This window comes from Triticum aestivum, chromosome 5D (genome assembly GCF_018294505.1).
Source record: "Triticum aestivum cultivar Chinese Spring chromosome 5D, IWGSC CS RefSeq v2.1, whole genome shotgun sequence".
NCBI lineage: Eukaryota > Viridiplantae > Streptophyta > Magnoliopsida > Poales > Poaceae > Triticum > Triticum aestivum.
The window spans coordinates 34,034,673-34,052,647 of record NC_057808.1 but is presented as its reverse complement, the minus strand read 5'-3'; the positions used below and the strand labels follow the sequence as shown (position 1 = coordinate 34,052,647).

The following is a 17,975-nucleotide window of genomic DNA, read 5'->3' as shown; positions in this document are numbered from 1 at the left end:
AAGATTATGAGCACACAACAACAACTCCACTGTAGCAGAACACTACTTTCTGAAACTCTGAACATCACACCCAACACCGGTGTTAGTACACAATGACAAGCAGGCGGAAATACCACAAAACAAGCCAATACAGGGGGACAATCCAATATAGAAGAAGGAAGGTGATTTCATACCGTAGTCCGGCGGGAACTCGCCAATGCCGCGAGGATGCGGCTCCATCCAGCGTCGATCTCATCCCCGATGACCATCGCACCGTCGACGAGGAGAAACAGAAAGGCGAAAGGGCCGATGAGAAATGAAAACTGAAGTGATCGGTGCGTGCCTCTCATCCGACGGGCAGGTTTCAGGCTAATTTGTATCAGCTTGTTCCGGCAAAGTAAGTTTAGGGGCTTATTTGAGTCAATTTGCAAGTTTTTGTATGAAACTGTACCTGCGCTGCAAGTTTATGTATTAATAGTGTAATTAACTCTATGGAGTACTCCCTCCGTTCCTAAATATAAGTCTTTCTAGTGATTCCACTAGGTGGACTACATACGAAGCAAATTGAATGAATCTACACTTAAAATCCATCTATATACATCCGTATGTGGTTCATAGTGGAATCTCTACAAAGACTTATATTTAGGAACGGAAGGAGTACATAGCAAAATTTGTAAGAAAGACTTTTGCAAAAAAAAAAAAAACGATAAGAAAGACAGCAGCCGAGGCCGACGGGTGGGCCCGGCTCTAGAAAGCGCTACTACTCGCTGTGGCCGCGGCGCGGTTCGATTCCATCTCTGGTCAAGTGACTCATCGTCCTCCGCGTAAATAGCAGCCTTCTCCTTCAGGGCATCGTCTTCTCCACCCCCTCCTCGCCTTCCGCTTCGATTCAATCCAAATCCAAATCCAAATCGATCTCCTCCCCGCCGCGTCTCCAAATCCGCCGCACGCCCGCTCGCCGCCGAATTCCCTCGGATCCCACCCCAATGCCCTCCTCCCCGCTCGCCGCCGGCGACGCCGCGTCCACCTCCGGCCCCGGCCCCGCCTCCGCCGCGCCCGCCGATGACGACGACCGCGTCTTCCTCGTCCAGCACCGGTAAGCGCTCCAACAAACCCTAGCCCTCCGATCCGAGGCCGGCGGGTCTGCGGATGGCATCTCTGACGGCATCGCTGCCCGAGCAATGCAGGTGGTGGAGGGAGGCGCAGGAGGGCGCCGAGATCGACGCGCACGGGATTCCCTACGCGGCGGCGCCGTCGGGGGGCCCCTCCTACGGGTTCCGCGGGGTGCTCAGCCTGCTCATGAGCGAGAACGCCGCCTTCACCCTCCGCCGCGCCGACGACCTCCTCCAGCCCGAAGCCTCCGCCAAGGCCGGGGCCAGGAGCTACGCGCTCGTCGCGGCCGACCTCTTCGGGAAGGCACGCACCTGGTGAGCACAAAAGACTCTGCCTCTACTTGCCCGTTGGGACGGGAGCGGATCATGGATTGGATGAATAGATATAGATGCATTTGTAATGCCTAGATTCTGATCATGCCTGGTGCGCGGGTTATTACGTAAGCGATGATGCATGGTATTAGTATTGGATCAAATCTGATGGTTGGTGCCCAGTGAAGCTTTAGGTATCATATGCATTGCGCTGTCGATTAATGCATGTGGTTTGGTCAATAGGTATGTTCTAGATTCTAGATTGGAATCACCCTTGCCGTTGGGGTTAAAGGGAGTTAGAGAACCAAGCTTGTACCCTATGTTTCTAAAATGGCACCGGTAGTCTCAGGTGGGCTATATAGGGTAACTGTCCGTTGCTCACTTGCATGCGCGCCACTGAGCTTCCTGCTGGTAGAATGAATGCGCCTAGGCGGATGGATTAATTCGTCGATATTGTTGTGTCGTCTTGTGCACACACTAGTTTGTTATCCTCCTTATATGTGTACGGAATATTAACTTTGTATAAGCATGCTATAAAGTGTGCAGTTGGACTTATTTGCGTTACATGAAAGGTTTATTAGTGACACGCTTACTAACTGAAAGTGATGGATTATTAATTATATACGTATTACATTGTACATAGCATTCCTTCTTATTAAAGCAATGTGCAACCAAGGCGGAGAGTTCTTTGGCGTCAATTTTCCATGAAGGTTATAATTGAATTTTTTTGTCATACTGGCTCCGCGGAGGCTACTACTGTTGATGCTCTGTCTCCAGCATGTCTTGAAAAGTTTTGTAGGAGAAAGAAAAATATGATGGTCTAGTCTACTATATGGTTTGTCGTTTCATCTCTAGTTTGTCTGCGATAGCCGATGGCAACAAGGGGACATTTATTGGTTCACTTTATGCTTTTGTGTTGTACGAGTCATAGTACAAAGTTACAAACCCAATTTTTCTTGAGTCTTTAGATGAAGCTTGGATGTAACCCACTTTAAACTATTCTGAGGGAAACTCATTACACCATGCAGCAAGTTCAGACCAAGAGATCTGGTATTGTATTTAGCCTGTTGCATTTATTCCTTGAGCTGGTGGATGGATGGGAAGTGAGATTACATAAATGTAATATTTGAATGCAATGATGCACCTAAAAATTAGGCCTACCAATTGTGTAATATATGCATAGCTGGCTGGTTTAGCTATGCTCCAATTTTTGGTTTGCCCTGATTGTTTATATTATCTGTCTCATAACTTAATTGATTTCTTGATTTTCTCACCTAGGCATTCTGATTCTCTCAAGTCCAATGGCAAAAGTTCATTGCTTACTGAAGAGGCATCCGTAAACATTTATCCTATAATGCTTAGAGTTTCGGTCACTAGAGGTACAAATGCACTAACGGTGAAGATCAGTAGAAAGGTATGTGTTATTTTCCACACTATCTGCTTCCCCTCCTTGTTTTGAAGAAAGGTTTCTCAGCAGTGTTTGTTTTGTAAAGGATCTATATGTTTTCATGCATGAATTTCACTTCAGTTCATAAGAAAACGGTGTTGTTCTAACTTTTACTTTTAACATATCAGGACAACTCAGCCGAGAACTTTAAAAGAGCAAACAAGATTCTGGCTTCGGAGTCTGAGCCGGTAATTTCTGATTATTTTCACTTGAATGTGTAAAGTTTTGTGTTTCTTTTCTTTGATCACATGTCTATTATATTTAGGTTCACATATGGGATTTCTCTGGGCGAACAACCTTCATATTGATGAATGAATGGAACCGTATGCCCCAAGATCCTCGGTCTTCTGACCAGGAGGTCATTATCTTCTCGATCAAATTTGCCATTCTATTTCCTATGCTTAATTTCTTGCATAAGATTGCTATAAATTAATTGTACAGTTGTGTTGGTCATAGTCTTTTATCTCCTAGCCACTTCTTAAGGCTTTTCTACTGCATTACTACTAATTAGCCAAATTAATCCCCATTACTAATTTTATTTGAATGCGGAGCATTGTAACGCTATATTGCTGGTTTCTTGAGTAAATATTCACTGTCCTAATGAAAATTTTATACTTTAGTCACTTAAATTTTCATGTGCACATGGGTAGTAAGTAACTAATTGTTGCAGTTGCTTTTAAGCGGGTTGAAATTGAAAGTATGCTTATAGCCCGCATCTTCTCTGAGCTTTTGAAATCTAACCTCGCCTCAATGCTGGAGTGCTAGCCTGTTTATTTGCAAGTAAATTGGGCTAATGCCTGAAGTTCTACTTATATCTGGCAAGTTATAAGCATGTTTAGCATTGTATATATTGCTACTGGTACCCCCCTCCCTCCATAATATCAAAGATGATGTGACCGATCTGGATTGAGCCAGCTTCCTCAAAATAGATGAGTTGGCTTCTGCTAGGTTAATCCAGACGCGCCTGGCTTGACTAAACGAAGTATACACCAGGTTGCCCTTCCTAGTTACTCCCTCTGTCTCAGAATGTAAGACGTTTTTGACAGTGTCAAAATATGTCTTACATTTTGAGACGGAGGGAGTATTTGATACTAAATCTAACAGCAGTTAAGTTCTGAAATAAGATCTTCAACGGCCTTTTATTCATATCTTTAGATGAGTAATGGAATACTTCTGTAGTATATTGTGCTTATATGATTTTGTTCACATCTTCAGATGCCTCTGGAAATACAATTCTATGATATATCAGAACCTCCGGCTAATGGTGCTGCTGGGAGAAAAGATGAGTTAGCATTGACCATGGGTAGCTCAGCTTTGAGCAATGGTGGCATCATGGACATGGATCTGGATTCATCAGGTGGAATCTGTAAGCAAGTTGGCTCTGGTTTAATAGGATTAGACAATCTTGGAAACACATGTTTCATGAACAGTGCAGTCCAGTGTTTGGCTCATACTTCAAAGCTGGTTGACTATTTTCTTGGAGATTACCAGAAGGAAATAAACACCCAGAACCCACTAGGAATGAAGGCATGTTGAAATTTCTTTTACCATAAACACAGTTCATTTATTCTTAATTTTTATTCCGTTGCTCATCTAGACAATGTTTCTTAAATAGGGGGAGCTTGCTTATTCATTTGGAGATCTGGTGAGGAAGTTGTGGGCTATTGACGGAACCTCATTTTCTCCTCGCCAGTTTAAGGCAAAACTTGCACGCTTTGCCCCCCAATTCAGTGGCTTTAACCAACATGATTCACAGGTTAGTAAATTTCTTGTTTTCTGAAAGACACAGATGTTTTTAGCATGGTTGGCAATGTGTTAAGACACTTAATCCTACTTCCATTTTCACGTTCAGAATCAATTAGCCTAAATTTACGAGTCATGTTACTTGCTACTGTGTTAATCCTGTTGATAATTTACAATGCCAGAATCCTGTGAGTTTGTGGTCTAGTTTGGTTTGCATCCTTGCTATGTGGTGCCTGGCCTGGAGCCTCCCTGGGATCTGCCTGCTATTTGTTTGGTTGGAACCCTTAAAAATAATAGAGCTAGCCTGGCCTGCATAGCTCAGGCCAATAGTTAGCCTGTCAGGCGTCAGATTCTAGTTGCCTGGACTGTGGCCAGCGGCTGCCTGGCGCTAATCAATCCATTTGCAGGTGGATTGTTGGCTGATGCATCAGTTATGTGTATACTACCTACCAGGCCCAGGCCCTGTTTCGACGCAGGTGCTAGTCCAGGCTGCCTCACCAGGCTAGAAAACTCGAAGTCCTAGGCCCGGGCCAGGCAACACTTCTGCCCAGGCATGCAGCCCAGGGCAGCAACCAAACTAGCCCTGTTTAATTGCTTATATTTCTTGAGGGTGTTGGTTCTTTCCTTTGTATTATTTTCACACTTCCCAGTGATGTAGTAGTATTTTAGCAAACTCACATAGTGTTTAGTATTTACCTGGAATGTTTTATGAGTGCCAATAGATTGGTTTACAGATGACTTTCCTGTGCTATTTGTAGGAGCTTCTTGCTTTCTTATTGGATGGACTACATGAAGATTTGAATCGTGTCAAATGTAAACCCTATGCTGAAGCAAAGGATTCAGATGGTCGTCCTGATGAAGAGGTCGCCGATGAGTACTGGGGCAACCATTTAGCTCGAAATGATTCCATTATAGTTGATACATGCCAGGTTAGTTTTATGAGCATGCATTTTCTTGATTTTTGTAAGATATGCCATCTCATATCTCATTTAAAGTAGCCACTACTCTTAACTGAATTATCTTCTATTTCCCGTGGATGAGTTAAGAAATTACTGGTTATCTGTTGTTAGATTCCTCCCATACTTACGGAAGCCATTTCCTAGTCCTTTTAATATTCATTAGGGGTGTCAGTGAGGGGCTGGGTATCGGCAAGTCAAATCATCAACACCCAAACAGCTGTGATACCAGTGCCCAGGCAATTCCGTTGGACTGCCTATTGCCCATACCGATCCATTTAATTGGCGGAAGGCAATGCATCTTTATACGTTATTCTTGTGGATACATATATCGAATGAAAGAGCAAGTAGAATCCCTTTTCAAACCTATGTAATTCGTGATCAAACTGGTATATCCATACACACTATTTGTGGGTGGAATGAATGTGGGTAATGGTCGTTTTTTATTCTGGCTGCTTTAACTTGTATGCTTTGTCAAACTTTTGACCATCTTTGGTGCTTCATTGACAGGGCCAATACAAGTCTACGCTAGTTTGCCCACTTTGCAAGAAAGTTTCCATAACGTTTGACCCGTTTATGTATTTATCTTTGCCCCTGCCTTCAACGACAATGAGAACAATGACCGTAACAGTCTTTAGTACTGACGGCTCTATTGGGCCATCTCCTTACACTGTGAGTATACCAAAATCTGGAGACTTTAAGACACTCATCAATGCGTTAAGCAATGCTTGTTCGCTTAGAGACGACGAGCGCCTCCTGGTTGCTGAGGTATTATATTTATTCCCGCATATCATTCTTGTGCCAAAAGCTACTACATATCCCTGCATGCTTCCTTAATATATTTTTGTGATATTTACATGTAGGTTTACAATAGTTCTCTCATCCGCTACTTGGAGGATCCCTCTGATGATATCTCCTTGATCAGAGATGGAGATAAATTGGTTGCATATCGACTCCCGAAAGACAGTGAAGGTGCAGCTGTAGTGGTGTTCAAAAGCGAACGTATGGAGTAAGTATAATCGCCTTGTCTGTTATGTTGTGCTGCCAAAGTTAGATCTCAGTTTTTCTGAAAGAAAAGAAAAGTTGGATATCAACACCTTCATCGTCTGTTTTCTTTTGTTTTATCTGCTTAAGAATTTCAGATAGAGCCTTCTTACGATAAAATCTCCCTTTTATGTACAGGTCCTCCATCTCTAGTTTTGGCAGGAAGTCTTGGAAGAATTTTGGCACTCCTCTTGTATCAAATCTCCCCGACACAATTGATGGGCGTACTATCTACAATCTTCTCCTAAAAGCTCTGACTCCATTCCGAGAACCAAAAGATGATGTTTTGGATGCTGATCAAATAACTGGCAAAAGCAGCTCTGTGAATGAAACTTCAGATATCGATATGAGCTCCGATGCTGCAGAGTGCTCCAGCATGAACACTAATGCTGGTGAGGATGACATGACGACTGAAGGTGGCATGCTATTTTTCTTGAATACTGAGAGGTTCCCGAACCAGCGCATGAAGATAGAAATGGATCAAACTATTACACTTTCCAATTTGCAGAAGCGTTTGATTGTGTCTGTGAGTTGGCAGGATAATGGTCTCAAGCAATACAACCTTGATCCTTTGGATTCGCTTCCTGAGGTTTACAAGACTGTGCTGTTTACAAGGAGACCACAGGAAACCTGTTCCCTGTATGCATGTCTTGAAGCATTTATAAAGGAGGAACCATTGGGCCCAGAGGACATGTGGTAATTATTTTTCATTGATATTGTCATGTATCACTGTTTTATAATCTCTTGCTTTGAGTTACTTCCCCAAAGAAGTAGAAACACTGCTGGAGGAAAAACATAGAAGCATGCACAAGTATTCATGTTTATTTCATTTTACACAGGTATTGCCCAGGTTGTAAAGAACACCGACAAGCTAGTAAGAAACTAGACCTTTGGAGGTTACCGGAGATCCTCATAATACACCTAAAAAGATTTTCATACAGCCGGTACACAAAAAACAAGCTGGATACATATGTGGACTTCCCGATTCATGATCTTGACTTGTCGAGTTATATCCGCGACAGAAGCGGGCAGATGTCCAACCACTATCAACTGTATGCTGTCAGTAACCACTATGGGAGCATGGGAGGAGGTCACTACACTGCATATGTTTATGTAAGCGTTCTTTTCCCCGCTGACCTGTTTTTTATTCTCTGCATGTGCTTAGCCCGCTAAGCAAACACTCCATATGTGCAAGTCTGCATGTGCTTAGTCAGCTTCTCACACGAGGTACCTTCTTCTGTTGCAGAATGATGGGAAAAAGAAGTGGTATGATTTTGACGACCGTTGTGTCTCAGGTCTTGAGAACGAGGATAGCATAAAGACGTCGGCAGCTTATGTTCTTTTTTATAGGCGGGTACATGGTGATACTAGCTTAGTAGATACAGAAACAACAACAATAGTAGAGTCTACTGATTGTACAACATCAGGAGTAGCGGCGGCGGGTGATGACTTGTGAGCCTGGGCATTGTATAGCTGATTGGTTAATTGGGGCCTGGGGGGACAATTGTGCTGCCAAGAAAGATCCAGTGAGGACAAATGATGGCAGCGGCATCTCGACTGACATTTTGTTGTGCGGCTGCAATGTAAAGGAACCGACATGGAAGGGAGGCCGCGGCGGTGATTCTTTCCAACACCCTGACTTGAAGGCGGAGGAGAAGCTGATAACTGCAGATATAGACAGGCATGCAGGCTGGCTGTTGGCTTGTATTTTGGTTACCGGGTGCGTTTGAAACCCATGATTTTCTGGGGTCGAGAAATGGGGTAGATAATTTATCTCATATATACCGCTGTTGTTCCCTCGGTTGTTTCTGAACATGCACTGTGAACTCCTGCTGCTAATATTTTGCTCGAGAAAGAATTTATATACAGCTGCAACCTGAGTACAGTTTTGTCGTCGTTGTTGGGACTCGCTAGTAAAAGTTGGCAGTTCTGTTTGTGCCAGAGCGCACGCACGTACGAATGTTGGCGGTTCTGTTTGCCTCAATAACTTGCACGCGGCCTTTTCCTGGGAGGCATCAGCGCCGAGGATCTTTAGATTGGTCACCAAGCCATCCAGGCTCATGGCTAAGTCCATTGAACTTGCCCGACTGCGCCTTGGCAGCACGCTCATGGTGGCCATGGTGTCCAAAGTTGCCTTGGGCCGTTGGTTTGACAGCAAGCGTGCCTAACATCTTGCTCTCAGGATGGACAAAGCGTCGAGTAGGTCGGTGCTCGCACTGAATTGGACTGGGCGACACACAATGGTTGGCTCTGGGAGCAGTCGGCACGCTCCCAGCCATCATTTGAGGTAGTCGACACACAATGTGTGGAACCAATCGCCATCCTCGAGCATCTCCTGGTCAAGAAAGGTAACAACTCAGTGGTACAAGTGAAGGTGCAGTGTTCTTCGCTAGCTGCAGATTTGGCGTCCTGGAAGGACAACTCAGTGCTCCGGCATCGATACCCTACGGCAAGATTCTGGGAAGAAGACGCTCGCGCTCAAGGGGAGGCAAACGTCACACCTGATACAGGAGTATCGGTGGACCTGTGAGTGCGAGAGAGAAGTGTGTGTGTGTGTGTGTTGGACTGACAATGGCCCACATGTGGCAGGGCGCGTGTGTCCGTGAGTACTTTAGGCATCATGTAAACCGTGGACACGTTATGCAAATGAAAGAATCCAAGGCCAACTTATTCACACACACACACACACACAAAAAAGAATCTAAGGCCAACTTCAGTGCACATCCCATTTCGTCTGCGTGTGTCGTTTGGGTTTAAACGGATAAAAACGATGACCCAGCGTAGCGACCCATCTCATTATTCCGTCCGTTTTGAGTGTGCTCGGACCCATTTCCATCACAAATTTGGGTCAGATTTAGAGTCAAAGCATACACAAACCAGCCGTTCTACACGTCCTCCTCGTCCATTTGGGTCTGTTGCAGCGCCCGACCCGAAGTTGGCCCCTCCTCTGCATCTGGCGGCGGCCACATCTTCTCCTCTTGCGTCGCCTTGCGCCATGGCCTGCCCGAGGCCTACATCGTCACCTCGGCGGCCCCCTTGCTTGCGCCATGGCGCCGCTCTTCGGTCTGTCCATGAGTCGGGCGGGGGCGTTGGGAGCGGGGCGGCCGGCTTCCCCCCTGCGAGTTCTTCCGTGGCGGCCAGCTCCTCCCCTGCAAGCCCAGCGGCTGCTCCCCTCGGGCAGAGCACGCCGATGTCCGTCTACTCCATGCGGCTGCTCCCCTGCGAGCCCGGCGGCTGTTTTTTCTTCAAAAAGTTGTCCTATCCGCTCCAAATAGGTCACTCGTGTTGGGTACATATGCTCTCTTTCTTCGGACGCGTCCGTCTATCTACTGTTCATTTTGCCGACCCAAGATTTACGTCCCCCGTTGGAGTGGGCCTAATTGCTTCTCATCCCCTCTTTCACCTACGTGACCTACCCTGCTCCTCTCCTCATCCCCTTCCTCTCGCCGTGCGCCCGATCTCCTCGTCCCGGGCGTTCGGTCGTCACATAGCGAGAGATCCCCAAATCTTGTGAACCCTAATTTTCCGCCCACACCATCCAATCTAGGGTCCGCCCAGTCGCTGCGCCTCGTCCCCCGATTTGGATATGGTGCGAGGAAGGAGACTAGGACATAATTGCAATTTGCCACAAGGGCAGTCGGGTCATTTCGCATGATGAAAATTGGGATAAAAACTGAGAAATGATTACAGTAATTAAAAAGGGCATATTATCTACTGGAAAAAGAAAAGCAGGGCAAATCATCCAACCGAAAATAAAGAGGGGCAAATTATCTACTGCCCAAGTAAAGAGGGGCATATTATCCAATCTCCCGTGTATGTTAGCCGGCCGGTCTGCTTTTCGTACGAGTTCCTGGATTGTTAAATGCCTGGTTGAAATCGGGGGCTGAGCTCCTTAATTAAATCGGAAATAAGTAAATTAGGCTTAGTTTGGCCACACAGTTTTCAAAGAACCGTGGTAATTGAAAACCACAGTATTCTGATATGTGGGCATGGAATACTGCAGTTTCTTAAAACCGTGTTTTTTCTCAGTTTTACCAAAACTGCCCATGTGTTTGGCGGATGTATTTTTTTACTATAGTTTTGACGACAGTTACACTGGATTAAAGCTGAAACTAACTCACCTACACGGCACACGGCACGACTAATTAGCGTCTATCAATCCTCACCTAAATGCTATGATTTGTAGCAGACTGACTTATCATTTGCCTGTCTATCCTGCCTCCTGGACTTCTGGGAAGTATATGAACGTCACCTAAACCATCAACAGAGCGATCAGCCGGCCTTAAATGGCTCGATTAATTTAACCAGAAGGCACACATTGATCAAGATCGTGTCACAACTTATGTTCATTAAATCAACCGCATGCATCTCATCCTAGCTGACGTAGACAGCAACATCGACTGCGTCTCTTGGATGCTCTCTCTCTGTTCTGTTTAGAAAAAAAAGGTCCAGACCTCTTTTTCAGAAACAGTGAAAAAACCATAGTTTTTGGAATACTGCAGTTTACAAAACCTCTATTTTTTCTTCATCCAAACATCTCAAAGTTTTTAATACCAAAGTTTTTTCAGAAACCATGGTATTTCCAAAAAACCGCAAAAATACTTTGCAAACAAACACACCCTTAACCATGCTGCTGGAGATCTCTTGGCTCTGGATTGAGACTGACATGGATTACTGACCGGATTCTAATATTGCTCTTTTGGTGCAGATCTGCTTATGCGTCCTTGGTCGTCATGGCAAGGAACATTGCAGTAAAAGGCGAGTATACATGGGGCAAGCCGAATTGGCTCTGCTGCCTCCTTTGTTGCAGTAACTATTTCTGCACCAATGGCGAGCAATATGCCATCACCGAAGCCATGGATAGAGCAGAGATGAAGGGGCGAACCTCTTATGGTGTATATACAGCCCACATCCTTAACAACACCACCCATCGGGACGGTTCTATATACAAGAGACACTCTGGTTTTCTAGGTTTACTAGATGACTCGTTGCGCCAATGGCGCAAAGGCCGGGAGGGAGCCAAATATTGTAAGAATATTTAGACACCCAAGTTGAAAACCAAATATTGCCAACACTCCCGCATTCTCTACTTGGAAGCCGCCTTTTCTCACCGGATCTAACATAGATACATGATTCTTCAAGAGCAAATTTCAGAGGAAATATAAGGCATGGAGGGCTTTAAGTTGTACTATTGAGACCATACCACTATATCTTCATTTAGTTTCTTTGGAAATCTGAAGATCTAAGAGGACGGTACATGTGAGAAGCTGTGAATCCGCAACAAAAAACTACACTAACTTCCAAACAAACATTTCAAGTTTGGAAGCCACAAAGAAGCTGCCCAGATCTCTCGTTGTAGTGCAGGTTCAAGAAAATGGGCTGAATGGCCATCATAGCAACATGTAGAAGCAGCAAAAATATAGGCTTGGTGTGTAACTGATCATGAAAGATAGCTTGGTCAGTTTCTCCATTGTTGGCTTATACTGAGCAAGAACATTAGCCTGCAGAGAAGAAAAATGGAGGACTGCTTTATTCTGCGGTACATCCACAGTAGTACAACAAATAAAGTAGTTAAATGTGCGCTAAGATGTATAAGACCTTTTAGATCACTATTTTAGTGATCTAAAAGGTAAGTAGTGATCTAAAAGGTCTTGTATTAGTTTGAAGAGGGAGTACTTAATAAGACTGTAGGCAAGTACATCAAAGTAATGCTGGCTTCCCATTGATTTGATCAAGCCAATATGACAAAGGGAAGGTGAAACTTCAGAAGACTACTATGTAAATTGACCGCGATGTCTTAATTTAAAACTCTGAAATGAAGTAATAAACATTAAGTCTGAAGGTTGTCACTAAAAAAGCATAAAAAAAGGCAGACCAGCCAGCAGTGCATCATAATTAGTGGTTCATCATGCGCAAACCAGGCAGCAGTAGCCTAATAACTTAGATGGAAAAAATGCAAGAAGTCAAAGCACAAGGTGGGAAATAGGACCGAGCATTGACAGGTAACCAAATAATGAAGGAATATCCCCATGAAAATCAAGAACGGTAAATTAGCATCCAGAAGTACATAGAAACAAACATTCCGCTTGGCAGAGTGTGATCTCAGTATGATGTCAATAGCTGGGACTAAGAAGGTAACCACGTAGAGTGTCACTCCTAAGGGCGTTTTCTTACGTCTCTACTCTCTAGTAATACAACTCACTATTGATTGATTTAACTAAGGTATTCTTCAGCTGGGTATTTATAAAGGAAATTCACTATGCATTTTTACCAGCGAGTAGAGAGCAACTGGAAGACTTATGTTTTTAAATGCAAGAACAAACCTCACCGGGCTGCTGTGCAGACTTATTGTCAGTGGAAGATGCTACAGCTGAGCAAAATTGGCTTGCGATTTCTTCTATGCCTGCTGCTCCCTCCTGCAGCAATTATTTAGAACAACAAAACAATTTAATGTGAGATGAGAGAAGGCACACTAAAGAAGCACATCCGTAAGTGTATATCTAATAATATAGATGCTACAAATCAATAGAACTAAAATACTCCAGCAATTGGGATCAGCTAGATCTATGTCTACATCACCAAATCAGAAGTTTAGTTACCTGTGGTTCGCTTGATAGCAGTTGCAGGTTTTCATGCGCTGAAGTCAAGAACCGACCAGCAGCGACCAAATCTGAGCACAACCGTCCCTCACAATTTGAATTCTACCCCAGCAAGTACAGACATGTCCTCTGCAACCTCACACAGATTCGAAAGCGTCATAAAGCACACCGCACTACGCCGCCACCACGACCTCCAAAACATGTATAACGACTGAAATAAGCGGACACATTCTGCTCACACACAAGCATGACATATAAGCAGGATGAGGACGAACAATACACGATGGCGTGCCGGATCCAGAAAATTAAAATGATCAGCAATTTAAACACCATGACAACAGGTACAGAAAAGGAAATATGCATTTTAGCTAGACAGAAAGCAAGCAAACCTCGATGACATAACAGAGATGCAACAAAGCAGAAGATCGCGATGCAGCAACACAAGAGATCGCAGAACCTAATAAATAAATGGACATGAAGTGGTCAGTGCACCGACATGCTATGGAATAGACAGGTAAAAGAAGAGTCGTTCCCAAACAAATTAAAGAATGGTCCATTTACCTGAGTTAGAGAGGAGAAGCAGGCAAGCAGAGCAGCCAAGATGGATGAGCATACCAAGGACGAGCGGACGGCAAAACCAAACGCAAAATCAGAAACCAAATAGAGATCAATTTTCAGCTGAACCAGTAGATTCACTCCTTCAGGTATGCATCCTAATTGGTCCTACAAAGATCACAAGAAATTAGAGGATGGAACTTGACTGCCTTCTGTATCATTTGAAGGACAAAAGAAGCTAGAAAAATTACGATGAACCACTAACCCCTGCTAAAACTAACTATCATTGCCCTGTGATATATGGATAATATTAGAAAGTAGAGAAAAGCACCTGCCAATTTTACTTCTTCGTGCGAAAGCTGCCAGCCATGCGCATCAGTGATTTCTCACGTGTTCTGCATAAAGAAAACATATACATATAAGTATATAATATCGCCATTAGTGCTTATGTAAGGCACTGTTCTGTTTACCAGTTGGACTGTAAGGCAATAAAGGCCATTCTCTGAACCTTCATGCAAATAATTAATCATCCTAAATGGAAGTAGCTGACTAACAATAGAGCTTTCTCCTCATATCCCTAAAGAAGTGAAAAACAAGCAAATGGTTGTCATCTTTTTCTTACCGAATTCAGCATCTCCAACCTTAGGTACAGATCATGCCATTGGTCCACATAGCAAAGATCAATCATATCACTTGTCGAAATGATGCAGCCGCTGCAAACAATAGAGCTCTCTCCTCATACCCCTAAAGAAGTGAAAAACAAGCAAATCAAATTTTCGGTATAGAAGCACACTCACATAAGCAAACCAGAGGCAATATGCACCATGGCTTGATCAGAATGCAAGGAAACAAGAGGAGAAGAGAAAGGCCACAACCTACAAGCTAGAGAAGCAGAGCATGTCGTTGAGGCGAGGAAGGAGAGAAATCTGAATTGCCGCGTCGCATCGTCTCGGAAGGCGAATCTAAATCATCAAGTCGCGTCGTCTTGGAAGGCGATAACCACAGACACACCCTCTTCCACCCCCGATTCGTCGCCCTCTTCTTCGGGCAGCCCCCGCGGCTTCCAGCTTCCGTCATGATCCAGGATGCCCGATTCGCTCCCAGGCCATGAGCCCATGAGCATGCTCTTGATCCATGCCACGGTCGTCGTCGTGCCGCGCCTCCGTCCTCCTCGATCTGTTGCTTGCTTGGATAGGTTGTGGTGGCAGCGAGGATGTCTAAATAATCAGCACACGACAAAAACAAATCTCAAAGAAAACGGATGTTCGAGACAAAACTAAACCGGCTGTAGGAAACAATGGCTAATCAGTCAAAGGAGATATGTGTTGCAATTGGCGCCAGGAAGGGGACTCGACACTATTGGAGATGATGGCAAGAGAAAAAACAGTGAGCTGCACCATCAGGATCAGGGTTAGATGCAAGAATCAATTTTTTTGAGCAATGATTACAGAAAACAAGCTGCAGCAACTTCGTAAAGGCTACGAACTCATCATGGAAACCTGCCCAGCGCAAGTTTAACAAATTTTGTAGTATATACAGCTAGGTCTAATTTTAATTAAGAATGAACACAAACACATATATAATCTGGCAATTAGTACAAGTGGAATGCAGATCCGGAGAAGAAAAGGTTTAACTAATTAGTGTATACTCAGATGTAGAAAAGGATAAAACATCTATAATTCAGGATTTAATTAAAGATCCAGCTGAATTTAGACATATATCATAACTTCATAAGTTCATAACATATGTAAGGTCTAAAAGCTTGAAATTTATGTTCTGGACATTTTGGCATTTGCAGAATAAAGGTGAGGCGAACAGTCGATCTTGGCATATTGATAGAAAAATTATAGCCTTAACAGAAATTACCTAGTCTAACCAATGCATAATGCGACGGCCTCCGTGGTTTCAAAATGAATGACTACAAGAACATGTAATGTTAGAAAAGAATTATAAACATCTGAATCGCATCATTGTGATACTATCTACAGGAAGAAACTGGCAAACCATCTAATTAAATGGGAGGAGATTGTCATTGACTATGTCCCCTCCATTGAGGTGGTTCATAAAACTCGCTGCTGCAATGACTGCAATATGCTGAGCACTGAAACTTTCCTTGCAGAAGAACTGGTCAAGGACTGGAGCCAACCTACAATCCAGCTGAACGAAGAACCTAGCAGCATGTTATAGACGGAATCAGTGGGCAATAAGGAAACAAAAATTAATCAAGAGAAGATGCATAAAAACAACAAGCAGATAACCCACAGAGCAAGCATGCATATGCCCATCATCCATATAATTAGGCACGAGCAACCATTGGGTGGCACATACATAAAAAATGAGCAGGTGGTAATTTCATTATGAAGCACACAGATTAAATATTAGCGTAAGTAGACGGCCTTGCCTTCATCACGAAGCAGCAACCACTACCCACTGCACACATACTTTCCAAAGCACTAACGCAAACAGTCACCATGCCTACCAATCAGTAAGCAACAATCATATTGGTTCCACCCAAGAACCAACCTAAATTGGCACTGCAGGGCACTGAAAACCGACGACAGCACACAAGCATGCACACAAACCAAAATGTACAAATATCTTCTCCAATAAGCAAGGAGGAAGCGAACCACCAGGGCAACCGTGAGCAAACAAAGTCGCACCTTCTTGCAATAGAAAGAACCAACGAAGTAAGGGGGCATATGAGAGCACATCTCACCTTGCAGTTTGACAGAACCAACAGCGAGGGATCGAGCAAATCACCTGGACAGGCAAGGAAACCAAAAAAAATACGATGATTTAGCCCACAGACATTTTATCAAACATTACAAGAGCAAGAAAATATCTAAGCCTGCAGATTGATGGAATCGACGGCGAGCGATTGAGCAAAGCACATGGACAGGCATGGAAACCAAAAAAATGATTTAGCCCACAACCATTTTATTGATCAGGACAAGAGCAAGAAATGTCTAACCTTGCATATTGACAGAACCGACGGTGAGTGGTCGAGCAAACCACCTGGACAGGCAAGGAAACAAAAAAAAACAATGTTTAGCCCACAACCATTTTATCGAACAGGATAAGAGCAAGAAAAATTGTAACCTTGCAGGTTGACAGAACCGATGCTGAGCAACTCCAGGCCTCTTCCCATCCCCTTTGTTGTTCCATACAAGAGCAGTAGTGAGATGTTGGAGGGAAAGAAATGGAGAAAATGAGATATGGGGAGAGGGCTCTCACTGCCTCCACCTCCAGCTCGCCCGTAGGGCGTCCTCCCCTGCCTCTAGCCTGAGCACCTCCATCCCGTGAGCGCTCCAGCCCTTGAATCCGTCATCCCGTGAGCGCTCCAGCCCGAGCTCCGCCATCTCTGCCTCGAGCTCTGACATCACCGCCACCCGATCCACCCCGTCGCCCCTCTGGCCATCGAGAGGGTCAGGGAAGAGAGAGAGAGAGAGAGAGAGAGAGAGGGAACTGAGGGAAGAGGGGATCACCTGCGTGTGAAGAGGGGGTTGGCCTCGCCGCTCCAGATCGGGAACCTCTGGGAGGAGGCCAGGAGAGGTGGCGGCCTCCCGGTCGCTCACCGGCGCTCGCTGTCGGCCGCATGAATCGTCGATGGCGAGGGTGCGATGGCCAGCACAGCAGGGAGGAGATGGGTGGCACAGGGAGAGGCGCGGAGGATGCGGGGGAGGCGGCTGCGGGATTGCGGAGGAAGCGGGGGAGGCGGCTGCGGGATTGGCTCGTGGGTGTAGGGTTTCTTTTTCCAGATCGCGATTGGCGAGCAGGACACCCACGACCCATTGGCCCCACAACCGCCCCGCCCCTGTTTTTCATCGACAGAAACAAGCAACAAGCGTGTCGCTGCAAGGCTGCCCCACGCGCAAGCGTGGCCCACTCGTCAGCTGCTCCTGGGCCGATCACGGGGCGTACAGAAAAACGAGCGGCGGGATACTTACCAGGTCGACGAAAATCACTGTTACCCCGCCAGCAAGGTGAAGCGTGCGTGCATGATCATTTTGAAATCGCGATGGCGCTGGATCGGCGGGTACTCTAGGAGGCTTTATATGTTCAATGGCCACTTACCCGACGTGATGAGAGCAAGTCATCCTAATCTCTTCCCTATCATAATCTATAACGTGGTTTGGTTGATTGATTAAAAATGCATTATTGTGTTTAAAAAATGCAATATATATATATATATAGTATATATATATATATATATATATATATATATATA

At 44.8% G+C, this 17,975-nt stretch overlaps 1 protein-coding gene and 1 long non-coding RNA gene across 12 annotated transcripts; one reads left to right on the top strand and one right to left on the bottom strand.

Moving 5' to 3' along the window:
* Positions 1–892: 892 nt before the first annotated feature.
* LOC123119249 (ubiquitin carboxyl-terminal hydrolase 8) lies at positions 893–8,478 on the top strand (the record flags this gene model as incomplete). Its single annotated transcript, XM_044538976.1, is given in 13 exon segments — positions 893–1,075; positions 1,167–1,406; positions 2,682–2,817; positions 2,979–3,038; positions 3,116–3,208; positions 4,066–4,377; positions 4,466–4,606; positions 5,352–5,522; positions 6,060–6,317; positions 6,413–6,558; positions 6,732–7,289; positions 7,433–7,706; positions 7,840–8,478. Coding segments are annotated over 13 exon segments (2,709 nt in total). The 3' UTR covers positions 8,050–8,478.
* Positions 8,479–11,723: 3,245 nt separating this feature from the next.
* LOC123119248 (uncharacterized) lies at positions 11,724–17,491 on the bottom strand. Of its 11 annotated transcripts, none has more exons than XR_006458557.1 (13): positions 17,233–17,491; positions 16,982–17,157; positions 16,847–16,898; positions 16,719–16,762; positions 16,464–16,507; positions 14,623–15,917; positions 14,370–14,491; positions 14,079–14,142; positions 13,754–13,915; positions 13,582–13,649; positions 13,193–13,423; positions 12,917–13,009; positions 11,724–12,094 (listed from the first exon to the last, which is right to left on the bottom strand). It is a non-coding gene; the product is annotated as an uncharacterized lncRNA (long non-coding RNA). The 11 variants fall into 11 exon arrangements; XR_006458559.1 differs by having other exon boundaries at positions 13,193–13,403; XR_006458558.1 differs by having other exon boundaries at positions 13,193–13,383.
* Between the last annotated feature and the right edge of the window lie 484 nt (positions 17,492–17,975).